At 46.3% G+C, this 13023-nt stretch overlaps 1 protein-coding gene and 1 long non-coding RNA gene across 2 annotated transcripts in view; both read left to right on the forward strand.

The window, feature by feature from the left end:
- The first annotated feature begins 268 nt into the window (after positions 1-268).
- LOC137307843 (collagen alpha-1(V) chain-like) overlaps positions 269-13023 on the forward strand; it is a 522869-nt gene continuing 510114 nt past the window's right edge. The window contains exon 1 of the mRNA XM_067976930.1: positions 269-762. Within this exon, the coding sequence (XP_067833031.1) occupies positions 648-762 (115 nt within the window). The 5' untranslated portion in view covers positions 269-647. The remainder of the gene's footprint in view (positions 763-13023) is intronic.
- LOC137307844 (uncharacterized) lies at positions 4252-7479 on the forward strand. Its single transcript, XR_010959263.1, has 2 exons — positions 4252-4399; positions 7334-7479. It is a non-coding gene; the product is annotated as an uncharacterized lncRNA (long non-coding RNA).

Consider the following 13023-nt stretch of genomic DNA (forward strand, 5'->3'; position numbering starts at 1 on the left):
CCGCCGCCCGTGTGCAAGGCTCACCTCCCCGAGCCACCGCATTGGTCGGGACTCCGCCCTGACGTCGTGGAAGCCCGCCCCCTTGGCCGCCGGGGGCTCCTCCCAGTCGCCGCCCCTCAGCCAATGGGCAAAGGCGGCGGCAGCGCAGGTAGTGGAGGCGAGGCGATTGGCGCAAAAGTTTGAGCCAGGGGCCGGCTTGCGATTGGCCGGAGCGGAGCGACGGAGCGGAGTTGGGGAAAGTTGTGAGTTGCGCCAGTGGGTCATTCGAGTGAGTGGCGGACCCGGAGCAGAAGGAGGCATGGTTCATTCAGTGCACATCACTCCCATCTGAGCCGAGACAGGGCACACACACACACACACACACAAAAAGCACCGGTAACTTAAGGCAAAAAGGCAGCCCTCCTCTGCCCCACAGCAGCACCAGACACAGACAGACAGAGAAACCATTCCAATCCAATACATGGAGCTATAGACTGGACACAGTGGGGGCTTCCAAAAAAAAACACACTCAGAACTTTCTTCCTTGCTGAAGCTTTCTTACACCCCCCCTCCCTCTCTCTCTTCCTCCTCCTCCTCCTCCCCCGACCTTTTTTTGGACGCCACCCTCCAGTAAAAGTGACCCTTTTTACTGGTGGGAACCAAAGACCATGGATTTGCAGAGCTCGCCTTCCCGAAGGAAAAGAAAACGCTGGACGTGGGACACGAGTTTATCTATTTTAACTTTGACATTAGTCCTGTGGCAATCGTCGGGAGTCCGGGCAGGTAAGAAAAGTGCTTTAACTTTTTTTGATTTTTAAACGTGATTAATTTGAAATCGCGTATTATTATTGCTGACTGGTCGAACTGTGTGGATCGTTCTCCACTGGACTATATCCACGGGATAGTCCAGTGGAGTGTTGGTGGGGAGTGAGGGAGGGCGGGGGGAGACAGTTGAATAAAGATTGCACTGTAGGGCACTGCTAAAAAGTTGAGTTAAAGGAAGCTCATTGTGGGAACAAGTCTCTCATTTCTATCTCTGTGTAGTTGTGTACTGTGTTGCTAAAATGATCGGATCAGGAGTCATAATGCAGGTTGCAAAGTTTGCAAAAGTTCTGCTGCAAGAACTGTTTTTTTTATTTTTAAAAAATGTGAACTTCATCTGATTTTCATGGGTGAACGGCGATTCGAAATGTATTTGAGCCAGAGCGAAATCTGCTGCGGAATGGAGGATTGTTTCCTGTGAAGATGTCAATCAGAGCAGGGCTGTCTGTCAAAGCCCCTCTCGCTCTCTCTCTCTCTCTGAATGGGACTTGTATAAGTGGGAGGTTGTGGAACAGGAGGACCAGCTGGTCGAGGCTTCTGCCAACGATACCTTTTCTCCAGCAGGGTTGGGGAATGCGGTTCCAGGCGGGCTCTGATCACATACTGAAGGGGGGAGAGAGGGAGAGAGGGTGAGAGGGTGAGCGACGCCATCTGTTGGTCTCAGATAGAGCTCCACCCCTTCTCAAGCCGGTATCCCTCACCTCTGCACTTTGCTGAAACCAGCGCGACTCATTCTGTAGTCACTCCATTGCAATATAACTGTGTGACCGTGATTAAGTCAAAAGCATTGTAACCGCATTGTGTTTTATCTCAATATCCTGGCTGATCCAGGTTATCTGAGTTTGGCATTACTCGGATGCTTTATTCCGGGTAATGTTTCGAAGTGGGGGGGGTGACACAATTGTTGTGCGATATCGTGATATTTAAGACAATTACACTGTACCGTCAGAGACTGGCATCCTTTCTGGTCGCGGTTGACCACCCAATGCAGTCTGACCAATGTCAGAGCCATGGTCTCAGCTCGCTGGGGGCCAGATCTGGTCTCCAACAACCCTCGCCGGCGTCCACCTAATGCACCCATCGAGAGGGTGTTCTGCCAGATAAGGATGGGTTAGTCACCCAATTTGTCAACAGGTTGTGACAGAATGACTAAAGGGGACCCTATAATGGACCATTGTGTTCGGGGTCTCCCACACTCCTTTGGTTCTTTCCTTTTTAACCAAGGCTCTTTCTCAATCTCTCATTGACCTCTTTGTAGTCTCTCTCTCTCTCTCTCTCACACACACACACACACACAGTTGTCTTGATATCTATTGTTGAATGGTTCACCATTGTTGGCCATTGAGCCAACTGGTAATTGACTGGTCCACTGTCAGGGGCTCTTTGCCAGTGTGCGTGGTAGATATGGGTCAAGCCTTTGTTGACTTTAATCCTGGCCAACAGCCTCTCTCCGGGCACTGAGGGTGTCAAGGGTCGCTGGAGTGACAGATGTCAATATTTGCATCCTTTCACCATCAAGAGGCGTTTCGGGGAACGGGGCTGTTCAATTATTGACTGAACGTCAACATTCCTGATCCTATTAGACCACCGGACACAATCCAAGTCTTTGAAACGGGTCGACACGTAATGTATGGGTTGTGTCGGGGCAAAGGCGCGGGGTGACAGGCCAGTCGCACCCCAGTGCCTATCAGTTGAAATGAATCCAGTTGGTGAACATGAACTGCCAAAGGCTTTTTTCTTTGAAATATTGCTGCATTTTAAAATAAAGCGCATTCCTCCCATCCTGTGTATTTTTAAATTGCGGTTGGCCTCTGATTATCACTCTGAATAATCCGTGTTAGAAATAGACAAGTGGTCCTGCCTGAAAAACGTGGCAGTCCGCTCTCAACCCAGACTCCCAGGAGCGTGAGGAGAACGCACAGCAAATGTACTCAACCATCCCATACATTATACAGAGGCCGTTCAATAACCCCCTCCCTCCCTCAGCAGATCACGGCTATGATGAATTCTCATTAACCATTAGTGTGCCGAGTGTCACGTGGGAAATGTGGAAAAAGAATCATTTGCGAAACCACCTTTGAATGGTGTTCTGATAAAAAGCCACATCGTTTCCCACAGACCCTCCTCTCCCAGTCTGCAGATATCCCACCCTGTGTACACTGGCCCTTTCAATGCAGGTACAATGTTGGGATGAAAGTCCTATCGGATTCTCCTGAGTTCGACAAACATTTCTCGCACTTTTAAAGAAAACTGCATTCCAAAAAATATGAATCCAGATTTTCTAATCGAACTACTCCCCTCCCTCCCTCCCTCCCTCTCTCTCACTCCCAGCCTGGATATTTGCCTCAGTTCTCACAAGCCAGTCGTTGTGTGCACGAGAGAAATTCCAACTGCATTCCTCTGCTCTTTTAGCAGCCGGGCTGTGTTTTTCGTGAGTGTGTGACAGCAAACAACGTGTGAGCGCTGAAAACCCCCCCACCACCCCCCGGCAGCCCGGTGCCAACGGGCGTTTTAAGGACAGCCAGATTTTAATGAACTACAATCCGGTAATAGGGCTTTGAAGTCATGCCTCAAAGTGTGACTTAAACCTGAAAGGGCGGTGGAAGCTGATTTCAATAGTAAACTTTCAAAGAGCCGGGCACCGGCACGATGGAATATAGGAACAGGAGTAGGCCATTCGGCCCCTCCAACCTGCTCCGCCATTTGATAAGATCATGGCTGATCTTTGATCTAACTCCATAGACCTGCCTTTGGCCCATATCCCTTAATACCCTTTGGTTGCCAAAAAGCTATCTACCTCAGATTTAAATTTAGCAATTGAGCTAGCATCAATTGCCGTTTGCGGAAGAGAGTTCCAAACTTCTACCACCCTTTGTGTGTAGAAATGCCGAATGGCCTCCTATTGCAAGTTTTCGATGAAGACAGATGGCATCTCCAGAGCTGGCAAGATTTTGGCCCGTCTCGGGGCTGGTCACTGCCCAGTCTGGGAACGGGCAGAGATGCCAAGGTTGTGGTGGGTTTTTTTTTTGTTATATGTGTTGCAATATTTTAATCGCTCGCCTCCAGTGATCTGCCTTTCCGAGATCCAGAATGAAGCTGGGAGTAACTAGCGGAACAAGTAGCACTGTACCCGCACTGATGTGTTGGCGTCTCAAGACCAATGATCAGGAACCGAGTAACGAACATGGGCTCTGCGTTTGCCAACCCTGCCAAACTTTTTCTACTAACCCCTCACCTTTTACAGCAAACTTGGAAACGTTGCAGGATCCTGGACTCCTCCCCATTCCGGGCAATCTAGCGTTGTTTTGTTTTCCGTTTTGCCAACTGGGAGATGTTAATATGAACGGATCTAGGAGATGGTTAATCATTAGCATCAGATGCAGGGAGGTGGCCCGGGGGAGGGGGGAATCAGACTCCAGCTGCCCCCTACCGGCCTTGGCTGTCAATTATCTACAATCTATGACCCCCCCACCCACCCTTGCCAGCAAAGTGGGGGGTGGGGGAAAGCAAGGTTTCTAAGAAAGAATCTGGGGCAATGAATTACGTTAGTGGGTTGAGTCCACTGTCTTAGAGTGGGCTCTTGGTGTCTATTTTACAGGTAAGGAGGTAGCGCCGACTGCTCGCGGACTTGCAGTGGTATTGTCACAGTTATAGTTGGAAGGGCTGGGGAATTTGATGGGGAGGGGGTGGGATTTGGCTCCCCTGTTTTGTTGCAGAAGCGGGGGGAAACTCCGCTACCGGCTATTCATGGGCTCCAACGCTTCGCTGCTGGGACCTTCTCCGGCCACGGGCCGCGAATTCCTTCTCCCACCAGCTCAACCTTGTTCCCCCACAAACAGCACCGGGGGGTCCACGGAGCTTGAGAGGTTTTGGCAATAGGGCCGGGAGCAAGGCTGGGGAATCCTAAGAAGGAGGAGGAGTGGGGGGTTAGAAGATTCTTCTGCTGGGGAGCGGCGTGAGATGGTGGATTGACTCGTCCAGTTGGATTAACGGGGCAAGGTGGAATGAGATAAGACAGGGGACTCCACCGTGAAGGCATCGCCTTTTGCCTTGGGTGAGGCTTCTCATTCGATGGCCTCAGGTAAAAGACGTGGGGTGAAGTTGGATTCCATTTAATGAGATGCCACTGGACCTCTTGCTGACGACTTCGTTTCTATTGGGACTCTGAGGACAATTTTGTTGAGGAGCAAGAATGATATTGCCCAAAGCTTCATTAGCACGGAATACTTGGCGACCACAACACTCAGAGTACAGCACTATAAACACAGCTCATACTGGCGGAGTACTGTATCTTATACTTCAATATTTTAATACTTGTGTGAACAGATGTGGATATTTTTTGTGTATGTGTGTGGGGGGTATTCTATCAAAGGATAGAGTGCTATCGAGCCCCCCCCCCAGCCCCCTCTTTCTCTCCCCCCCTCCTCCTCCTCCCCCCAATCCCCAACCCTCTCTCGCCTTTCATTACCGAGCTCCCCAGGCAGACAGGGGCTCTGATATTGCACCGCCAATGAAAGGAACTCTTGTCCAATGTGTTCGACCAGCCCCCGATTGGCCAGGAAGCGAGGATAAATGGAGCCAGTCAGGATGCAGTTTTTGCGGTCGAGGAGAGAGGGAGAGGAGGGGGGGGGGGGGGGGGAAGGCAAGGCACAGGGGACGCGTTTCAGACTGTGTGGTTGAAAGGGCTTTTAAGGAAAGCAACAGCCCGGGTGTAAACGTGGCACAACACTCGGAGGTGTTCAATCCATTGATGTTACCCCCAACCGGCCCAGGTGCCCAACTCCTGCCTGAAGTCCATCAATTTTTCTTTGCATGTCCTTTTGACCAGGTGACCAGTACAGAGTGGGACAGGGGTCGGTTATTGTTCACACAGGGTCCCGGTTAAAGTGAGCCCCCCAACTTTCCACGCGAACTTTTTTCTCTCCTCAGAGTTATGGATAGCGAGCTGAAGTCCAGCGCTCTAGGATTACACCCTCCCACCACCCGTCAGGGACAGGGCCCGAACCCACGGTCAAAGTGTGTGGGAGGGGGGCTGACTGAGGATTAACCTCCCTCAGTAGGCCTGTTTACCTACATGGCGGATGGTTCTGGAGGGAATTCGAATCATTCAACTCTACCGGGCCAATAGATTGGGAAATTCGCACGTCTAAGCAAATTTAAGTGCAATTTTGGATGGGACGCTTTCCAAAGTTACCAGCTCGCAGAATGGCCCACTCTCCATTGAACCTGATTCCGATCTGGAGGTTCTGCTATCTCTCTCTCTCTCTCTCCCCCCAACCATCTATGCCTTTGCTTATTTCTCCTAACTCGGTGTAGCTAGTTCCTGGATTGAGCTGAGACATCAGGAGATGGGCAGAGAAACGGGGGCTTTTCCCGGATTGAGCCGCACTGGTGGGCGCACTGTCCTGACCTCTCCAAAGGGGCTTTGGCCGCAGTCCGAGTGCGCCCACCGCTTCTCAACGTCGTTCCCAGTCGCTGCGTTTTATGATTTGTTTCCTGGACTCTGGTGGCAGTGACCGGGATCCAGTCACACTTGTAACCGCAAGAACACCGGTGCGAAAATGGAACTGATGGCCAATTCATTGGATGTAGGGTGGAGTGAATTCGAAGAAGCGACCGAGCGATTTGTCACAGCTAAAATAACGAATACCGGCTGGAATCCCAATTATGAATGGCGGATCGTGAAGGCGGGGAGGGAGATGTGACTTAATAAACGCAGAAACAATAGAGAGAGGAGTGGAAAGACCAGATATTCGAGGCTTAATGGGAGAATAAGTCGTTATGTGGTGTGATGAATGAATGGAGTGTGTGGAGAAAGTTTGGCCCAGATCCCAATTGACTGTTGCTGACGGTTCAGTAGGTGCCCTGGGTGACTCAGGAGAGTGTGAACTCGATTGTAGTTTGGGAGCTGAACACAGATCTGGTTTCCTCCCTTGCTTGAGGTTGTGTTGAGCTATTCTGCACTGTGCAAACTTAAGACCGGACGCTTCTGGAGTCCAGGACTGGGGCACAGACCTAACACTGGAGTGAGAGCTTACATTGCAAACTCAAAGAGGGGGAGAGAGAACAAAAAAGCTCACCTTTTGGACATAAGATCTGAGTTTGGCTGCGATACCAGTCTGAGACTGCACTAAGGAATGTGCTTTAAATTCAGAGTAAGAGAAACATGTCCTTTGACCTAGAGGTGCCAATAATTGACTTTGTTTCTAACCCGGCTTTTGGAGAGTGGTTCCAAACACATCACGCGGTCTGCCCAAATAGACATAAAGTGCTTGATTAACTCGCAGCGAGAGATGGGCCTATTTTTAACCCACGCCAGACCTGAATGCAGATGGTCAACCCGATAATCCCAGACCGACGTAAAGAGGCCTCCACTGACCAACCCATAATCTTCACAGGCAAATAGAGGGAACGGCTTCTCAATCATATTACATACTTGCAAAATAAGCGTGCAGTGTGCCAGATAGCAAGAACTCTAAGGACTCAGATACTGAAAGAGGTTGCATCAAGTTTGAATTGTGATCTTTTGCAGGAAATTTCTGAGGAAAACTTTTCGTAGGAGCTAAGGTGAAGAGTCCAGCATGTAGCTCGAGAAGGTTCATTTATAGAAGATTTAAAGGGACATTGTAATCCGTACATGTCACAGGGTGTACTGTAAATAAACACTTGTTCCATACACTCACTGTGTCTTTGTATAAATGTGTCTTTTATCCTCTGCTGTGTTAATGACTGCCTGTCAATCGATGTACCACATGGGGGATTTGTTGAAAATTGGTGGGTTGGATTGTTTGATGAGGTGGGCTGGGTGATTGGGGTGGATCAGTGGGGTGGAGAGAGTCAGTGGGGTGGGCTGGGTGATTGGGGTGGATCAGTGGGGTGGAGAGAGTCAGTGGGGTGGCTGATTTGATGGATCAGTGGGGTGGAGAGAGTCAGTGGGGTGGGGTGGATCAGTGGGGTGGAGAGAGTCAGTGGGGTGGGCTGGGTGATTGGGGTGGATCGATGGGGTGGAGAGAGTCAGTGGGGTGGGTGATTTGATGGATCAGTGGGGTGGAGAGAGTCAGTGGGGTGGATCAGTGGGGTGGAGAGAGTCAGTGGGGTGGATGATTTGATGGATCAGTGGGGTGGAGAGAGTCAGTGGGGTGGAGAGAGTCAGTGGGGTGGGCTGGGTGATTTGATGGACTTGTCGATAGGGTGGTTGGTTGCCAGAATTGTGTGGGCTAATCAGTTTGGGTAGGGGGGCTGGTCAGTTGTTTGACTTGGCAGTTGGTGTGGGGTAGTAGGTTGGTTGGCTGTTTAGCATTCTAGTTCGATCAGTTGGGTGTGCTAGTTAATATGGTGGCTGTTCAAATGGACTGGTTGGTCAATTGGCTGGGCTAATGGGTATGTTGGCTATACAGTTGTGGAGCCTGATGAGTGGGGTATCTGATGGAGCACTTGTTGGGTTGGTGGAATGGCAAGGTGGCTTGATGGGGTAATTGATGAAGTTGCTGGTTGGAATGGTGAGGTGGATAACTGTCTGAATGGGTGGCTTAATAGGATTCCTGGTTGGATGTGGGTGTGACCGGGTGGGATGTCTGGCTGGTTATCTGGAGTAAATATTCTCCTACACTGAGTGGAAGGTAACTGTGCTCAGCCCCCCTGAAGGACTAACCAGCTGAGCTGGAGTGTGCCAACTCAGGAAGGGAAGGCAGAAACTGATAGGGAACAGTTGTCCTGCTGCACTGGAATGTTCCATCTCTAGGGTCATGGAAGGAAAGGAAAAATGGTCAGTGTCTGTCCAATTGGTTAACCCATGGGATCATTTCAATTAAACACACTATTGTGATATGACCCCTGATTGCCCTCTGCCCTCAACCAACCATAGGTCATAATGTGTGACGTGGTTCCAATCTAGCCCATTTCGCATCTTAGGGGCTACTTCTAGAATCTTCTCTTGAGTTGGTCCTTCTCATTTCCTCCATGAGTCTGGGTCAATAAACCAATGGATAAAAATCTGAAGCTCCTCACTGAACGTGGTTTTTAGATTTGTCAAAGCAACGTTTAGCACCTCACTCATTCCCTGAATGTCACAGGGAGGTCAACTTGAATCTTAGTTTGACAATGGGATTACTATTAATACTAATGAGGATTAATATTACAGCGAGTACAACTGTGGGTATTAATATTAATGTACATATTAGTATGTGCAGATATGGGTATTAAATTCATTTTACCATGGGAATTAATATGAGTATTAATATTTTTATTTAATATTAATATTATTATAGGTATTATAACTATAGGTATTAAAGCGATATTAATATTCATAGAATCATCGAAATTTACGGCACAGAAGGAGGCCATTCAGCCCATTGTGCCTGTACCAGCTGAAAAAGAGCTATCCAGCTTAATCCCACTTTGCTAGGAGATCTTGAGGCCTGCCTTTATCCATCTATTTATTTATTTGTCTGTTTCAGAAATTGAGATTTCAAAAGTAAATAAATTAAGTTGGGCTGCACAAACTCCCAACTTTATTCATGCACTAGCAGATCTTCCATACATTATGGTAAAGACAGCAGTTATGTTGTCATAATGTGTGAGGGCTCATACGAGGAATGGAAAGAATTCAGAAAGAAGTTTGTAAGAGATCTCCCCAGAGACGTGAATCAAGTTCAAACTAGTTCCTAAAAAATAAAACAAAACTGTGATTTCCTTACGTACTTCATGTGGATAAACAAATAACTGCATGTAATATAACAGAACAGCTGTTTATTTTCCAGCTGTTTAGGGTGTGTTTTATAGTGAAAACCCAGAAATATATTCAGCTACAGTGTCATTTTAAAAATTATTTCCATTTCTGGTTATGCGACCAAATCTCTTGAAGCAGTACTCAATGTATTTAAGCAGAATATCCTGGTAAAGCATTTTAAGTTCAAGAATTTTATTCAGAACTTCCCACTAAACTTGAAAAACAATACAGTCCTTTAAGAAGTTGCTACCTGTTAATGTCAACAATGTTTTTCAAGTTTTCAGTACAAACAAATAAAAGCTGTTGTAACTACATTGGACCTATCACAAAATATCAAAATATGGAAGTAAAATTGATGTTTGCAAGATGTGTGTGCCAGACAGAAGAATTATAATGTATTATGCATAGATATATACCATGCGTATAATATATTGTAACACTACAGGGTGAGATTTTGCCAGGGACTATGATTTTGCCATGAATAAAAAGAAAAAGCTCTAATCTGAAATGGAGCATGTTCGCAGCCTGGGAAATAGCAGCAGAAAAGCCAAGATGTACACGCCAAAGACTGGGAAACTGGTGGAACTCCAGGCCAGGCATTCGAGAAAGGGACAGGCCAGCACTGAAGGAAGTTGTTACAGGAATTTCTAAAATAAAATCGGTAGGTTGATGGCTAAATTTTAATGGTTAGTTCTTGGAAAATTCATTTTTTTCCCCAGGTTTACTACATCTGCAATTACAATTTTGAGGTATATAATTGATAGCCCAAAAACAACATGGCTGCCAAAAAAGCATTCTGAACACACATTTTTCACTGACTTGATTGGTTGATGTTGTAGGGGTTTGCTTGTTATTGATTGGATGCTCTGCCCATCTGTGCAAGAATATTGATTGGTCTGCGTTTAGTCAATTCAATATCTGAGCCAATCAGCACGGTTAGGTTAACAGGTAGCGATTGTTTGAGCCAATCACGATATCTTGGGCTGTGACATGTGATGCCTTTCAGGGGTGTGCGAGAAGGAAGAATTTTAATGATATAGAAGACTGATAGTTGCATCACATTTCTATAGATACTTGCTGTAGTTATTTATGCCTTGATGCACACGTAGACACTCCCGCTGGCCAGTTCCCATCATTTCGTGGCCATCTTGTGCTTTTATTAGTAATTGTGGCGCTTGGTTAATATTGAGGTCCCCTTCAAACGCGCAGGTTAGATATGCCAGCTGTCCAGTTAACCCATTAATAATTGGTACTTGTGTGACTTACAGGAGGGTACACAAGTGTCAGCTGTGGCTCAGTTGGTAGCACTCTGGCCTCTGAGTCAGAAGGTTGTGGGTCCCACTCCAAGGACTTGATCTAGGCTGACACTCTAGTGCAGAGCTGCGGTGCAGGAGTGTTTTCAGGCTAAAATTATTACCCGTTTTTATTTACAAATATATGATTACACAGAAGCAAAATATACCAAATAATTAACAATAGTGTTTGATTTGCACCATATTTTAAACAGTTTCTAAAAATATCTGTAAAAGGCCAAACTTCTAGTGTTTCTGATCTCTAGGCCTCAACTTTAGAAATCTTATAAACACAATCCTTTTCTGTTCATTCAGGCTTTGGGTAAGGCTGTTTATTTCCTGATTACTTTACTCAAGCACACAGTGTTTTAAATCTTTCTTTCCATTATACCCTCAACTTATTCTCTCACTTTTGCTCTTTATTTCTGTCGTTCTGTCCCTCAGCTTTCATTTGTTCTCTTCTACATTTTTGCTTTGTCTAATCCAGTCTCCCATGTGGACATTCCTCTCTCTCGCTCTCTTTCTCCCTCCTTTCATCTCTTCTCTTTCTCTAAGTGTGTTTTTCGCACTCTTTGGCATTGAAATTCTCCTCCGGCGATAGAGAATTGGCCTCTCACTTTACACGCCACCCGATCCTTTTCTCCTACTGAAGTCTGGAAAAGAAATATCGGGTGGAATGCTTAACGGGCTGCTGATTCACTGGCACACGTTTTGTGCTTCAGCCCGAGACCAGTTTCAGCCCCTGTCTCGATATATGCAATTCTCTATGTAAGTCTTTCCTTAGATTTATCTTAGAGTCATAGAGTTATACAGCACGGATAGAGGCCCTTCGGCCCATCTTGTGTCTTTCTGTGTGTGTGTGTGTGTGTGTGTGTGTCAGAGGATGGCTTTCATCCTCTGGCATTGTCTCCCAGTCTTTCTGTATGTATCTTTCTCCCTTCATATCTATATGAATCTCTATGGCTCTCTTTCTCTCTCTCCATTTCTGTGTCTCTGTGAGTGTCTGATTTTCTCTCTCTTGATGCTTGTCTGTGTGCATCTCGGGGTCTACATCCGTGTGACTGTGTCTATCTGTGTGTGTATGTTTATATTTTTATATCCAGCTCTTTCTCGCTCTCTATGTGTGTCTCTCTCTCCTTCTATTTATATTGAAATAACCAACATTTTCTCTACATATGTGTGTGTCTGTGTTTGGTGTGTGTTTGTCTCTGTTTATATTTATATATCCACCTCTTTATATTTGTGTGTGTCTACGTGTGTGTCGATGTGTGTGTGTGTGTCTGTGTATGTGTCTGCATGTGTGTGTCTGCATGTGTGTGTCTGCATGTGTGTGTCTGCGTATGTGCCTGTGTGTGTCTGGTGTGTCTCCCTCTCTGTTTATATTTATATATGTGTGTATCTGTCTATCTGTGTGTCTCCCTCTCTGTTTATATTTATATATGTGTGTATCTGTCTATCTGTGTCTCTCTCTCTGTTTATATTTGTATAACCATCCCTTTCTCTCTCTATATGTGTGTCTCTGTCTATTTCTCTCTCTCTCTATTTATGTTTATATATCCACCTCTTTCTCTATATCTATGTGTCTCTATCTGTGTGTGTGTGTGTCTGGTGTGTCTCCCTCTCTGTTTATATTTATATATGTGTGTATCTATGTATCTGTGTGTCTCTCTCTGTTTATATTTGTATAACCATCCCTTTCTCTCTCTATATGTGTGTCTCTGTCTATTTCTCTCTCTCTCTATTTATGTTTATATATCCACCTCTTTCTCTATATCTATGTGTCTCTATCTGTGTGTGTGTGTGTCTGGTGTGTCTCCCTCTCTGTTTATATTTATATAACCACTTCTTTCTCCATACGTGTGTCTCTGTGTTTCTATTTATATAACAATCCCTTTATATATGTGTGTGTGTGTGTGTGCCTATTTGTGTGTGTGTATCTCTGTATAACCACCTCTTTATATGTGTGTCTCTCTCTCTATCTGGGTGTGTCTCTCTCTCCTTCTGTTTATATTTCTATAACCACCCCTTTCTCTATATATGTGTGTGTGTGTGTGTGTGTGTGTGTGTGTCTCTCTCTATTTATATTCATATATCCACCTCTTAAAATCTGCGTGTCTCTGTCTATCTGTGTCTGGTGTGATTCCTTCTCTGTTTATAACCTCCCGTTCCTCCATATGTGTGTCCACATATATATAGGTGTCT

The sequence above is a fragment of the Heptranchias perlo genome, unplaced genomic scaffold (genome assembly GCF_035084215.1).
Source record: "Heptranchias perlo isolate sHepPer1 unplaced genomic scaffold, sHepPer1.hap1 HAP1_SCAFFOLD_113, whole genome shotgun sequence".
Classification (NCBI taxonomy): Eukaryota; Metazoa; Chordata; class Chondrichthyes; order Hexanchiformes; family Hexanchidae; genus Heptranchias; species Heptranchias perlo.